The sequence below is a fragment of the Athene noctua genome, chromosome 13 (assembly GCF_965140245.1).
Source record: "Athene noctua chromosome 13, bAthNoc1.hap1.1, whole genome shotgun sequence".
Classification (NCBI taxonomy): Eukaryota; Metazoa; Chordata; class Aves; order Strigiformes; family Strigidae; genus Athene; species Athene noctua.
Window position 1 is genome coordinate 5628905 of NC_134049.1, and position 15883 is coordinate 5644787.

A 15883-nucleotide genomic window follows, 5' to 3' on the forward strand; every position below is an offset into this window, starting at 1 on the left:
TACTGACAACAAAAAATTTATGGATCTATAGACCAGCTTAATGACTTGCTTCATTATGTTCCTTGTTAAATAATTTATTGCTTTAAATATTTTAGTTTAAAAAGTGTTTCCATAACTTTTTTTTTTTTTATGTCCTTCTTAGCATACAGAGCCAAGCTGGGAATGCTGAACACTATGTCAAAGATCAGAGGACAGGTTAAAACCACAGGCTATCCCCAGACAGAGGGACTCCTGGGAGACTGCATGATACGGTATGGCAGAGAGCTTGGCGATGATTCTATGTTTGGTGAGTTTGTGTATCTCCTCTGCGAATATTTCAGCATTAAATTCTTTGCAGAATATTTCTCAGTGACATAACCTATGTAAATAGCTACTACAGGTAAGAGGGGAAGTTAAGTACAGTGGTCAGGGGGTGATTGATACCATTAACAAAACACAAGGCCTCTGTATGTTTGTCCATCTCTGTTGCAGGTGGATTTGATAACACTATTGCTGATGCTGCCTGATGATTCGTATTACCATAACCATTTTAGTTTCTAATTTGCCAAACCTAAATAATTCAGGGTGATTCTTAGACTCACTGTATTTTTTTTTAATCTTTAAATAAAAATGGTTAACCTATATTTGAGAAGTAAACTAAGGGAAAAATTTCTCATGGAAAAAAATGAACAGTAACTTTGGGTGATTTTGGCATTTTTGGGGCTTTTTTTATAATGATCTGGTATTTCTGTGCTTTGGTGCAGTGCGTTTTAAATAAGCATTTTCTCATTTTCTTGAAAATGTACTCTGGCTTGGCCATGCTACAATTCTTTGGTAAATCATAGCTTGCCTATTTCCTCTCAAGATATGCTGGTACTTCACAGCCGTAATCTTGATAGAGGCCTTGCTTGCTGAGCATGCATAGTGTGTGGGCTCGACTGGAATGAATTTGAAGCATTGTCACAGGGCTACTCAGTGGGTGCTTTTTGATATGGCTGGGATTGAGAGAGTGAGGGAGAAATACATGAGAAAAGGAGAATCCTGGTTTGGGGAAAGAGAGGGCTATAGGGCTAGGAGAGAGCGGTATGAGCTAGGACTGTGTGCAGAAGCCAGCACAGAACTGGCTGGCTTGGTTATGTACTGTTGTTAGTATCTGCAGTTTTACACACAGGGGTTGTCTTGAAATAGTAACAGCTGTGTAGATCTAGGGACCTGGAGTCCAAGTAGGTGCTGCACAGGGAAAGGTGCTGCTGATAGCCAAAGGCTCACTTATTCTCCTCATGAAGAGTCAAGTGGCACAGCTCATCTGTGAGCTGGATGTATTTGTGTTTTTGCAAAAGCAACGAGGATACGAAATAAAACTAGGAAAGGGGAAAGAGCACTTCAAACACTATTCTTCCTGCTCATACTTAACGTGCTTAATAAAGTATACAGCTATGTTAAATAGGTGGTTTTAAAGTAGCAGCAACAATTTTGACCGAAAGAAAGCATGCTGTATGCAAGGAAGTTGTAAAACATGGTTTTGTGACTAAAAAGTTCCTCACTTTTTGTATATTTAATAATACCACTAAAGTTGTACAAATCAATCAGCTTGGTTTGCAGCTCTCTAAGTGGAGGAGGTTTGTAACCTATGCAAATACAGTAGGGAAAATAGTATTCCCTGATGCCCTTGAGGAAAAAAAAAAAAAAAGCAGCATACTTGGAGCAAAAATTTACAAGTTCTAGTTTTCTGTAGGGGACAAACAATTGCATAGTCTGCATTATTTTTTTCACTCTTCTGAGGCCTGCAGCAGATATAAAGATACCTATTTGAAATAGTTGTTTTGTGAGACAAATCTTCTGGTTTTGCATATATTGAGATATAAGTAGCCTGTTCTTTACCATAGGCCTTGCACTACTGGATGCTGGTGAGAGCATGAAGCAAATGGCAGAGGTGAAGGACTCGCTTGATATTAATGTCAAACAAAATTTTATTGATCCTCTACAGTTATTGCAGGACAAAGATTTAAAAGAGATTGGGGTAAGTTTTCCAGGGTAAAGCTTCACTTATCAATAATCATAGTCAATCAGACTCTAGTTCCCTGAGATATTTTTTCTTGAAAGCAAAATGGTAAATAAATAAATTTCACTGCATTTGTCTCTCTAGCAAAACAGTGATGAAATCTGCTTTAAATTAATACCTGGCTATTTCTCACTTGTCTAACTTACTCAATTTTCTATATTGCTTGTACATATAGTACAAGAAGGATAGTGAAGAAAATTGTATTCTTTAGTTTTCTGCTATTTTACTTTAACTGACATCTTTATTAATTCTTATGAACATGTGAGTGGGCTGTGATTTAATGTGACTGATTATCCTGTCTTGCTGTCTTTGTCAGCCTAAAGCTGTTTATAATGAGGGATGAGTATAACTGTTGAAAAAGGCTATTTCAGGGCAATCGCAGAGTGATCTGAAGAGTGCCATGAAATGTTGAAGTGTCATATGCCACTACATGAAAAATAAAGGAGGCTGAGGAATAAATTTTTAACCTTTAGAGTTAAGTTTTTCAGTGCTTTTGTTTACACTGTGCAATTCAAAGAAAGCCAGGCAGTCTCTGAGTCTGTTGATTCCAATAGACTTGGGTAATAAGCAAGTTAAAACCCTGCTGAAATGCAGAAATGAAAGTTATTTGTTTACACATAAATGGATGTGGAAAGCATAGCAAAAAGATACTAATAACGTCTTGATGTCTGTAGCTGTCTCCTGTGATACATTACTGGTTTCAGTTGTAGTTCTTCTGAACTGATGAAAATAATTTGTCTGACGTTGGCTTTAATGAGCATTTTGTACTGTCACTGTGAGTCCATTCTGTAAGTCTGTCAGTCCCATGATTTTTGGTGACAGAAATCTTGTGTAGTTATATCAGATAGAAGTCTCAAGTTGACACCTAACAAAGCAAGCAAGAATACGAGATTTGTTGGAGCACTGCTTATGGAATGAGGGGAAAATAACCCTTTAACTTCTAGCTGTTGTATTGCGAATAATTCCAGAGGTAAAATTGATTTAAATGTAGAATATGGGGACACACATATTTAGATTGGATCCTGCTTCTCATTTAGACAAGTGGAGGTGTTGCACATCTAGTCTGTGAGTTGGATGCCTAAGTTAACAAATCAAGATAGCCAGTTCTCCAGATGTTAACAAATGGCTGTTTATTTAAAATTTCATTAATGTATGTAGTCCTAGACTTACCTAGTGCTGCCTTAGATCAAAGGGATGGACTGGATAATCCCTGAGCCTCGTATTTCTTCAGTTCTGAATATATTTGCATCCATAACTGAAACTTCCTAAATCACAATGTGTTTGTTTAGGCATGTCCTGTTTGGACTTCCTCATACATGTTCTGTCTTATTTAGCATCATTTGAAGAAATTAGAAGGACGCCGTTTGGATTATGATTATAAAAAGAAGCGTTTTGGAAAGATACCAGATGAAGAAGTTAGACAAGCAGTAGAAAAATTTGAAGAGTCAAAGGAACTGGCTGAAAGAAGCATGTTCAATTTCTTAGAAAATGATGTAAGTCTATTCTGTGTTTTTGTTTGCTGCAGTACATCTGGGAGGGCAATGTGTGTGGGATTGGATAAAGCCTGTCCCATCCTTCATAGGAGGTAAGGTCTGAAAGCAGAAAGTGTGCCTCCTCGCTCTTTTAATCTCTTGGTAGAGAGGAACATAATGCAGTAGGTGAGAGAACTCAAGAATTCAGGAATTTCTTCTGGAGTCACAGTGGCTCAGACAAGATCGTCACAGAGGTCTTAAGTAGTTTTATAATCTATGAGCAATGAACTATCTAAGAGTAGAATGCAAATTCATGGGTGGGAGGGAGAAGGTGGGAGAGTAACAGTCATAGACCTGCTGCTGAAACTATGACCGAGGGTATATACCATGCGCTTTCTGAATTGTAGCTCACTTATAGTCAAGACTTTGCTGCTGATTTGAAGTTTCTGAATGATTTTATCTCTGAAAAGCATTATTACTACTATTTGGCTCTGAAAATTTTTTGTTTCTTTGTAGCTTGGGCTCAGATACCTGGACTTTGGCTCACAGTCCAAGTCCATCATGAAATTACGTCTAAATAAGGACCAGCTGTGGTTATTCAAGATAATCCTCTCGTTCACACACAGAGGAATAGAAGGATGTACTTTCTCCTTTGTAATCATGGAAGTGTAGGAAAAGAGAACTGGACCTATTTGGGCCTATTCCAAAGCTTGCTTTTCTTTTGTAAGGTGCAACATCCCAGAAAACACACTTAGAAAGTAGGAAGTGTGCAACAAGGAGGAGCTGTTAAGTGGGAATATTTAACTGCAAGCAACTTCTCCCTCTATGCACACCCATTACATAATGGCCAGTTATAAACTAGCCTGTAGCTCCTAAACTGTGACAGGGTCACATGTGTTACAGCTGTGTGTAAGTCAGTAAGCCTCTTGCTGTTTTACCAGCGCGAGTTATAGGAGGGCAGCAAAAATTGTAACATCCTCTGTAAACAATATCAGCACGTTGTTCCACTGTAGGCTCTACCAGTTGCCTGGTTGCAGTGTATGTGTTTTATAATTCTGCCTTGCATAAGCAGCTGAGAAATGTGTCAGTGTTTATCATTAGTCAAAGCACCACACTGAAGATAAAACTGAGTGGATTAAAATGGTTTAGCTGAGCCACTAGACGACTGATGAGTTATACTCTCTAGCATAACTGATTCTGCCTTTGGGAGGGAGTGAACTGAATGTCCCTTTTGAGGTTTATTCCATACGCACATCCTACTGTTTCTGTTTAAAGGAAACTGTGCTCCTTCCTTTCCATTTTCCATGCTGACCCAGTCTGTCCGTCCTCCTCAGACTTCTCCTTACAGCCTTGTTGTCTAACCCCAGACTGTCTTTGGGTTTGCAGAGATCTTCACCGCAATCGCTTCCTTCCCATCCTTTCCAATTCCCCAAATGTCTCCCTTTCTTGGTCTCCTTGCCCTACAATCTGTTCTCTGAGCTCTGGTTCCCAGCCATCTTGCCAGGTGCCTTTCCCAGACTCTGTCCTGATCCACATCTTTCTCATCAGGTTTTTGCACACCCAGTTCCAGACCTCCTACATAGAGACCATTGCATGCACTTCTTATCAGATCCATTTTCCAGCCTTTCCCACTTAGCCAGTCCCAGGCTCCTCTTGCTAAGTGGCTTTTAGTCCCTCAAGTTTCTTTGGCTCTTTGTCAGTCTTTCTGTCTCTTCTCCTAATCCACAATTCCATATCCCTCCTGGCTCTTAGTCATCTTGTTTGGACAGTCCTTGTCTATCCATTTTCTCTGGCCGCCCCATTCAAACCCCAGGCACTTTGTGCGTTGTCCTCAGCTGGTTTACATTACTGTCTTCTGACTGTGATGGAATTGTATCAGCTGTTGATTCGGTTCTGTGCATTTCATTTCTGTTATGCTGTGTGACAATATTTGGCTCTCTTGGACTCCCAGCAGAATTTTTAATAATCTTTTTAACTGTGTAGAAGTATACAAAGCATAGCACAAAATTGCCATGGGTCCATAAAACATTGTAGAAAGCTTACTCAGATATCTTGTTGTGATCCAATGTCCGAAAACATCATGATGAGGTGGAGACATGTCACACTTCTTGGGGTCTTCTTAATGTCATCTTAAAGGAAGAGGACAAATAAATGTTACTGCTCCATCCCCAGTACAGCTTGATCTTCAGTTTGTGTTAGGGGAATCATATTATTTGTACCTCTTGAACAGAATATATTTTGATTTTTCTTTCTCCTTCACATTCTCCCTTTCCTCAGCAATCATATTTTTGAATGATTGGCTGATACTTTTTAAATCCAAGTAGATAAATCATGTTTCATTTATTGCTTTATAAATGCTGCCATCTAGTGAGGTAAGTCCAGATCATTCCAGAACTGTAGTTTGTAAACACTGCTAATAAACAGTAATGGGTCTGCGTCATAAGAGCTGTCACACTGTAATTTCTTCCAGCATTACTGATCAGAAAAGCCCCACTTTCACCTGCTAAAGGGTCATGTCCTTTTAAATGTTTCAGGCTTGGGTGTTGACAGACAGCTGGCTTGTAAGTTGAAAGCAGGAGGGATTTGCACACTGTGAAAGGAAATGACTCAAGGACCCAGCCTTGAGTTAGTGAACTAAAAGTTACACCTCAGTTTTGTTCAGTTTCCAACTGGCAGTTTCTCTGATAGAATCACATATGCTCTTTTTCAATAACCTCCACAAAGTATTGTGGTCTTTTGAGATACCAGGTCTGCTTTGAATGCTCTGTTTATCCTTCAGCTGAATGTACTGCAGGCTCCTTACAACTATGTTCCTTCTCTATATTTCAGGTAGAACAAGTTAGCCAGTTGGCTGTATTTGTAGAAGCAGCACTAGATTACCATAAACAATCCACAGAAATTTTGGAGGATCTGCAGAGCAAGCTGCAAAACCGGTAAGACTGAACCTATCAGTAAACTCTTGCAGCTGAGGTTCACAAATGTGAAAAGTCACTGGAGCAACAGATCTTGTAGCACCATCTCACAGATGCACATTTGCTGTGCTCTGTGCTTTACTGGACTTCATTGCTTTAAACCTTTGCCACCTGGCAACTTCTTGCTGCACTGTGAGCCTTTAATGTAATGCAGGATCTGCCCAGATAGCTTTGAGTGTGTGCAGAATCTCTCACTCACATCTGTGGAGGTTAATCAGGACAGCCTCCATTTGTTTGTAGGTTTATTTAAACTTGCTTACTTTGAGTTGTGTTTTGGAGGCTTTGCTGAGAAGTTGGCCTATTTTCATTGAGATTAAGGGGTATAACAAAATTGTGCAGCGGAGTAAGAAAATAGCCAGCTGGCTAAGAACACAGCTGTGGTGTAATGCACTTAGGAAAGGCCCAGACACTTTGTGTCATCCTAATGGAAGAAAATAACGCTGCTGTCATTGATTTGTTATATGTCATACAGAGAAAAACAGACAACAGGAGACCTAAATGGCTTGAGTGTCACCTGTAATGCTAACAGTCGCAGAGTCAAGATAAGTGTTTGGGGCTTTCCTGAGATCAGGGTGGATGTGGTGGCTGTGAGCACTGGCACAGGGGTAGCTGTGACACCCTGCACCGTCCCAGCTGGAGGGGACACTGAGACAAGGAGGTCTCAGCTGGGCCACGTGCACTTACAGGAAGAGGTATTGAGACAGTTGAGCTGACCGAATGGTGGTTTCCCCTTTTCTGTAATAAAAAGGCAGTGTGTGAGTTGCAGTCCTGGGGCCTCTGTCCTGGCTGCGTTTCTGCATATGTCATTTGCAGTTGAACTTTCCAGAGAGCTTGTTCCTGAAACTTCTGCTGAACGCAGTGGCAGCTGTGGATGCTCAGCACTTCTCAGACTCAGGCTGTTAAGCTTTGTGCCTCTGTCAGTGGGACCAAAGCATTAAATAAAATAGGGACTTGCTGAAATTCAAATCCTGCATGAGAATTGAGCAGCCTTTAGTGAATAACCCCCCCCCCCCAAAAAAAAAAAAAAAAGTGTAAAAACAAAACCAGCAGAAGTTGGGTTGTTTTTTTTCCCCCATCGTCCAGACACCAAAGCACTGAACCTGACTGTAAGCTCTGTAAGCATTTCTTCTTTCAAGGTAACTCTCTTGCCACTCTTCTCTGTGTTCCAGAATAAATGTAGCATCTAGTAGGCCTAAGCGTGAATTTAAGCCAAAGCCTGTAATAACTACAACTCTGGAAATTGGTGATAATCAGCAGCACAATGGGATTGCCTATAGTTCTTCCATAAAATCATCAGGTAAGTCTATGGCCACATGATTAACATGTCTGTAGATGTTTTGCCAGATTGTTGCTTGAGGTATTCCTTGTACCTTGAGAACAGTGGATCCATGAGGTGTCAGGTATCCATGCATCTGACTTCAGTTTGTTTCCCAGATTTGGAAGGGGAATTGTGAAACACGGTTCCTCTCAATGATCTCTCACCCATCTGAAATTCAGGTGTGGCATTCTGCTTGGTCTTCTAGGTTCTCTGTATTGCCACTGAGGGTAGGAGGAGAGAGAGGGAGAGGCACTTGCAGAAAACAGTTAATTTCTTGCAAAGATGGATGCCTAAGGTGGGTGTGTTTGATCACTGTCTGGAATATCTCCAGATGCTAATTTCTCTCCAGTCAGAGACCATAAATGATCAGTACAGGATCTTAACTATTAGCCCTGTAAAATTCAGAGAGATGATTCCCACCCTTACTGATTTTATTAACATATTTTACTTCACTGTCCCCTAAAGTATGCACCAAAGTGTGTGCATTTATGAACTGAAATACACAGGTACCTACTTTTGTATGAGTAGGATCCCTTCCTGTAATTAGGCCCCGATTCCACAAAAAAAAAAATCAGCTGTTGAAAGCTGTTGAAAGTTGTGTGAATGGTAATAATTAGTGAGGTTATACTACTCATTGAAATAGCTTTTTGTCATCTCATGGATAAAATTATTTTGCCCTATCTCCTTAATGGCTACAGTGTGTGATTAGAGAAGATCAATTAAAAAAAAACAAACCAAAAAAACCCCCAATCCACAAAATACAACAATATGCAAAGAAGAGAGAATGAAAAACCCACATTTTTCCATAAACATTATTTGTAAGGAAAATAGAGGGGAAGCAGTGAGCCAAAGGTTCCCTTCTCTACTTGGCATGGTATCTAGGATCTTTTCCTGGAGCTCTTTTATTTTCTTTTTTTTTTTCCTTACTTTCCAATTTCTTCTTCCCTCCAGTCTTGTTCCTTTTTCAAGGTTGTTGAGAGAGAAATGAGAGAACTAAAGGTGAAAGAATAAAGCTTGGAGCTGTAACTTCATGCTCCTAATGTCTTTAATTTTCTTGCACTCTGCTACAAGATGAAGCTGTTATACAATCCACACTGAAGGGGATTTGCAGTAGTTTGGTGGCATAAATCCACCCTGCAAGATCTTATTCTTCAATTTGTTCCTTTTGTGCTTCAAGCTACTTGGGGGTGTGTTAGCGAAGCTCCCCATGTTGCCCAAGTGCTAAGAGGAGTTTGTGTGTTGCTGTCAAATGTAGGACTGAGGGAGACAACCCCCTCTTCATACACTCCTCTCGATTCAAGCCACTGGTTACTAAGGCTGTGTGATACAAGCACCCATTTTATTTCAAAGCACTGGGGATGTTTACAGCAGTCAGTAACTTCCTAGGTATTTTCACAGCATATCAGGATGAGTAGCAAAACCATAACAACCTTTATTAAAAATTCAGCATAAAAATTCTAGGCCCCTGTTAATTACTTGTCAAGTTACATAGGCCTTCTTTTTTCTGTTTTGCATGTGCAGTGGAGAAAGGAGGTTCAGATTCAGCATTTGTACATAAACTAATGTGTCAGACCAGAGTTTCAAATCATATTACAGTGGTTTATCACTGCCATGAAGCACTTGATCCAACACGTCCTTTAAGGGTAATCAATCCTGCCTTTGGGAGAAAGACAGACTAGGTGACTTCTCAGGGTTGCTTCTGGTTAAAAAGTAATTGACCACTGGTCACTACGATAAGGAAGGAGTGAGCCACTTCCATTCACTGATTCCATTCAGGACTATTGCATCAGCTGCTTGTGTATCACTAAGTGATGGGTTTTCACTTACTGTTTCGCTCAGCACTGTCAGAATGGAAAAGAAATAAAACCACCATGAAAGAGATGAAAAGGAGGAATGGGATGTATGTAATAATTGTTGCTATGCTTAGTGTTGCTAATAATATCAGAAAGAGCATGTATCATGGTTTTTTCCTCCCGAAGAAGCTGTGGATGCTCTCCTTATCTCCCCAGCAAGTACAATCATTGGTGAAATTGTTGTTCATTCTCTTAATCTCTTCCTACTCAAAAGTTATCCGTATGGATTTCTGTGGAGCTGCAGTGGAGTCAATATGCCCTGCTTGTAAATGGGGAAACCTTTCTGTTCCTGTTTAAAATCAGAATCATGAAACAGATTAGATTTATGGTCTGTGATTTAGAAATGTGAACCAAGCAGCTCTAAGCAAATCAGTTAGATGTTTTAAGGTCTCCATGTGATAGGGGGAACAGCATCATGATCACCCTCTTTTTTTGTATAGAAAACTGACCTCTTCATCCTACACAAACAAGCACTTTTCATGCTTAATTGCCCCTGTTTACACATTAGCCCTATCAAAATGTAGACCTTTATTTTCCTGGATACTGTCACTCAAGGTAAGTGGTATCTTAGCATTCAGCCAGCCCATGGAAATCAACAGGACGGTTCAAAGCAAGCTGCGATGCGTTCAGCACAAGCCAGTTCTGAGTGTTGAAATGGCTTTTCCTGTGTTTCACCATAGCTTTTCAAGTGAAGTATCAGCCTCTTGGAGCAAAAACAGTATTTCCCTTTGTACAGTCCCTAACACGTGGGGATTATTTACTACTAATGACTTGCACACATTTGCAGGGCTAGATTCACAGAAACCTCATTTTAATGTTGTGAATTATTTAGCTGCTTTGATTAAGCACAGATAACAAATCTGTATCTTTGTTCTAATTCCCTGTTTTCCTCAATCAGCTGGAGCTATGAGCATCATCTGGCTCATTTTAAAACTCTCTTTAAATACTGTATTACATCATGCCTTTCATTCTTTTTGTTTGTCAGGTTTGACTATGCTGTGAATTAAATGGATCTGGTTGCCATGTGCTGGAATTTAGCATAAGCATCTGAGTGTTTACTGACTTCAGCTGTGAGGGAAACTTGGATTAATTAGCTTAGCAAACTTCCAGTTTGTGATTATTAAAGTGTAATTTTGCTACCATGTGTATACAGCGGGATATGGAAAACAGAGTAGATGCAGGTACAAGCAGTAACTCCCTTTGGGGTAAACAAACAGAAAACCAAACCAAGGTTGAATGGCATTCTGTTTTCATCCTGTAACACTCCAGAAATCAAAGACAGCTTCTTGCTTAACCTGGTTTTGTGCTGTCCAGGCTTGAGTGGTCTGGAGAGTAATAACAAGTCACCTTTGAATGTGACAGTGAAGTGTGACAGTTGAACTCCACAACTGGAGAAATTAAGGAGGTGTGCATGGTGTTGCAAATTAACATAAACCCTGTTTGCAGAAAAAAAGAGTGCCATTTCTTTAGCTTAAATCTCTGCAACAGGAAAGGATGTGCAAGTATTTAATAGACAGGAAAAGGCTGGGATCGTGTCACCAGTTCTGCGATGTTAAACAATGTGTGTTGCAGACTGTCAGGCAGTGCTGCCCTCATTACCTTTGTCAGAGAAACTCCATCTCATTAGAGTCTACAGTAGCAGCAGCTGCCTGACTCTAATGAAGACTTTGACTGATCCTACAGCCTGGAGTGAAACTGGTTGTACTGGCTGTGACCATTATTTAAAAATCTTTCCAGGCTGCCAGATGTTTCTTTTCAGTTCTTTGGAGCTTAAAATGAACCAAATGTGATCCATCTCATATCAGGTACCTTACTGTCAGAAATTAACTGGCTTGCAGTAATAAAGTAGCCCCATCAGAGCAGCTGGTGAAAGCAAGGAACTTTGTCAATTATTCAGAGCATGGCCTTCTGCTGTTGGCAGTTCTGGTGAGCCTGGTACCAGTTCTACTTTGGCAAAGACTGAAAACAGCTCAGCTATTTTTGAACATAATCAGTCCATTTTACCTGGGAAATTCTGGGTCGTCATCTTTTTTTCTGCTTGGACTGTTGCAGCAAAAATATCTCCAGAATGAAGCTTTCACCTGTATCATTGTATTAGACTAGCCATGATGTAGTTTGTTCTTGTAAAACATTGTCACTAGCCCATGCCTTCCGCAGCAGAGGGCTAGTCCAGCATTGTTACACCAGTGTTCTGGGGAGGTTTGCTGAGGGACATCTCTGTGTTGACAGTTCTCTTCCGTTGTTATAGATAAAGGCTTGCTTCTGCAGTTATAAAGGATAAAAAATAACCACAAAATAGTAAAGAAATTTCTACTTCCTGATTTCAACACCAAATATTAATCCCAATTATATTATTGTCAGTTTAAAAGATGCTTTCACCTTCTCTCATATACTGATCCCCAGGGTAGCTGTCAACTGCTTTCCATAAGAGACGGCTCCTAATTCCTTTTACTAGAAGATGCCTGAACACTTTTCAATACTTTTCTACACACTACCATGATTAGCAGATTAAAATGCATTTCTGCATGCATTTTTAACATCTTAGCTCTTTTATCTGTATTGCATTGCCAACTGTGTGCAGGTTTACCCAGACAAAAATGATTCCTCAGGGTGATTGTATGATTAGCATGTGTGGTAGTTCGGAGAGAGTCAAGACTAGAATATTTGAGAATTGTTGCAAAGTTCCAAATAAGATGACCTGAATAACTTAATACGTAAGGGGCTCAACTGCTTTAATGTAAGTACTAGAGTGTTCTAGACTAGTCATGCTATAGTGTGTTTTATTACTGTTTACACGGCAGCAGCATGAAATCTCTTCTCCTATTCTTCCATTATAAATATATTTCAAATTACTAGATTTTACTTGGATAGGCTGTGTATGTTTTTAAAAATCCATTATGGCTGAACTTCAATTGAACGTCTGGCTAGTCCTTGGCCACAGAGCTAAGCTTTACAATTTGAACATTAGATTACATTTTATTAGAATCAGTTAGTATGCATAAATATGAATAAAAGGTGACTGTATTTACAAGGTTAACTTTTGCTATTGGTGATTCTGTTTTATACTTTGATTTATATTTGTTTTCCTGTAAATGTATGTACTTACGATTATGTTACCATTAATATTTTAAAAGAGTAATTTGGAATGAAGATCTTTATAGCCAGGCAAACAATGTAAGTCACAAGAACAACCAGATACTGCATTGGAAAACTCTTTTCATCTGTAAAATAGTTTGACAGGCACCGTTGTTCCTAGCATAACCCTGGCTTTAGTTCAGATGAAGGATGTGCACAACAAAGGATCTGAACACAAACTTGGGGAGCAGTAACCCAGAAGTGACTGTCACTGCTCAAGTGAGGTGAGGGTAGAAGCCTCCACGCGGGAGGGGAGCAGCTGGAGCCTTGCTCCTGCAAGCGCACACGTAGTGTGAAAATCCAGGCGGTGCCTCCAGGCTGGACGTGTGTGTTTGTAGGACTGGCTCCGAGCCCCTGCCCTCTGGTAGGTGTTCACAATTTGTTTAAATGATTTGTCACTTCTCCTGTTGACTCTTCTGCTTCCTCAACTCCTACCTTTCCAGTTCCCCCAGCCACCACTGCGAAGAGACCACACTGAGTCTGACAGCTGTAATTACTTAAACTGGCAGTTTGGGATAAATGTCCTTTTGAAAGGGAAGTCAGCTCAAAATGAAAACAGAGCAGCATCTGAATTTATGGGATAAACAGAATTATGCTTTAAACCAATTATCACTAGTATTAATTTTTACATGTACTAGATGTTGATGGGTGAAAGCAATGGAAAAACTGCTAGGGGGGAACTCATGACAGCTGGGGCTACACTTTTTGACCCATTGTTTTATGCTTAGTGGCTGGTGGTATGCTGTGAAGCTCTATTAATACAGGTTTTTTTTCTTCTGTCACTGGGGGCAGGTTCTTCAATGCACATGGATCAGCCTTGCTGCCAAGCTCTCTATGACTTTGAGCCAGAAAATGAAGGCGAGCTTGGGTTTAAGGAAGGGGACATCATAACTTTGACCAATCAGATTGATGAGAATTGGTATGAGGGGATGTTAAATGGAGAGTCTGGCTTCTTCCCCATTAATTATGTTGAAGTGATGGTTCCCTTGCCTCAGTGATCATGTCATTCAAGCTGTGAATGTGATTTCATGACTGAAATGGATTCACAAATGTTCTGTCAGTGTGGCATTCTGTGAAAGCCTTGCTATTTGACTGACTTACTGACTTTTGTATGCGTCTTTTTAAAATGTATTTATTTTATATTCAAAAAAATTTCACCTTCCCTGACTCATCAACCTGCAAAAAAACCCATACCCAGTTTTTTTGCTTTGTGCCTTGAAGATCACTGTATGAAGTGTTTACTGGTAGCTCACACTTGCTCCAAAAATGCATTTCCTTGCTATTATGGTACATGTTGTGGTTTTTTTTATCTTTGGCTGAAATGATTTTACTATGGAAAACCATTTTTAAAAATACTGTAAGTGAAGCTAACTGTAACCAGTTCCTAAATTACTGATGTCATTAAGCTCTTTTCATTGATCACACTGTAATTTATTGTGAGTTAATCCACATTTCACACTGTATGTTGACAAAAGGCAAAGTGGTTGTTGTCAATATTATGATGTTGTTGTACTAAGTACAAGCTCTCAGCATTGAGAATTCCTATAACTTACTGACCAAACCGAATAAATATTTCTGTGGGATAAGACCAATGGTGGCTGCTTCTACTCCTATAGTTCTGGCATTTGTTTTTGAGCTGGAGGTCACCTTTGCTTACAGCTTTAAGTAAAGAAAATGCTACATTAAAAATGCACCAATAAAGCCAAAGTATTAGTTTTATTACCTCCTCTTAATAATCTTGCTGTCTTCCTACTGATTGTGTAGCATTTATAATGTCTGTTAAAGTTTTCCTTCTAGCAGGAAGAGAAAAATTCCTTTGAACGAAGTGGTCCTTGCTCCATAGGGTTTGTATAGAAGTCCATTGAGATAAATAGGTATCACTGGTGACTACTGCCAAGAACTGAAAAGTCATTACACTCCTACTTTCTATATTTATTTGAAAGGGATAGAGAAGGAAGAGAAAGAGGAGACTAGGTGGGGAAGGAAAGACATGCTGGAACTAACAGTATGAAAAAAAACTCAAAATGAAGGACAGACTCAGGCATCTTAAGTACTATCAAAATGAAGACTGAATTAATTTGGTTTTGTTAGCCTTCCGCTTTGCTTAGTAAATGCAGATGTAGCCATGACCAAAAAAAATTCAGCAGCCCCTGAGGAACATGGAAAAGGAACAGAGGATGAAAAGAGCTCTGAACTCTTTATGGGCAAATGGGCTTGAGTCCTGCTTCAGAGTTTCAAAGTTCTGTAGTCCAGTTGAAACAATTCTCTAGAGAAGAAAGAATTTCTGTGCACAGGTACAGTACCTTTTCCCTCTAAAAATCATAAATAGTCCCTGACTGACAATCACAGCACAGCTGTCTGATTTCTCCCAGCTCTAGCCTGGGCTTGCACAATGGTCACAAGAGAAGCAGAGGATTATTCTTTGCAGCTTGGGCTACAGTCTGCTACTTAAGGCACATCAGCTCAGAATTTGACTGTTAAAAAAGTCAGCCCTTTTCCAAGTAAGTACCTAGTTGTTATTAGAGCAGCAATATGGAAAGTAACCCTCTCCTGACCTAGTTTTTAAATGTAATTCAAAATTCAGAATGTAATTCTGAATATTGATGTAAGGGATGACTTCCAAGGGTTTAAGTAATTGGAATGCATGGCTGCTTTTGCTTTTTCCCCCCATCCTGTATCAGTCTCACCAGTCCTACCATTCTATAGCAGGCAAGAAAAGAGGCATTGAACTGTTTTGACTCACCAGAACTCCCTAGAGGAAGAAACTGCATATGTACACACATAATAAATGCTTGAATTCTCCATACACTTTGCAGTAGGCAGCTTGCCCTTGGTCAGCTGCAATCAAGGTCTCATCTAACAGAAGTAGCTATTGCAAAAGTAGGAGGCTGAAAGCAAGACAAGAACACTACACTTGTTGACTGGAATAAAGTACAGAGAGAGAGGTCACAGCAAAGCAACTACTTAAGGGTTGCTACAAAGACTGTTTGTACAATAGGATCCATTGCACATCAGAACTGATTCTTTAATACATGTACTTTAAGACTGTATAATCAGAACCAGTTTTTTCAGCTGTTATGGAGGTTGTATAG

General features: G+C 39.7%; 1 protein-coding gene across 1 annotated transcript in view; it reads left to right on the top strand.

Annotated features, from left to right (window-relative positions):
* Positions 1 to 15189, top strand: part of SH3GL3 (SH3 domain containing GRB2 like 3, endophilin A3) — a 54964-nt gene extending 39775 nt beyond the window's left edge. The window contains exons 4-9 of the mRNA XM_074917474.1: positions 143 to 286; positions 1866 to 1999; positions 3376 to 3534; positions 6343 to 6446; positions 7655 to 7782; positions 13584 to 15189. Coding sequence (XP_074773575.1) covers positions 143 to 286; positions 1866 to 1999; positions 3376 to 3534; positions 6343 to 6446; positions 7655 to 7782; positions 13584 to 13789 — 875 coding nt within the window. The 3' untranslated portion in view covers positions 13790 to 15189. The remainder of the gene's footprint in view (positions 1 to 142; positions 287 to 1865; positions 2000 to 3375; positions 3535 to 6342; positions 6447 to 7654; positions 7783 to 13583) is intronic.
* Positions 15190 to 15883: the final 694 nt, after the last annotated feature.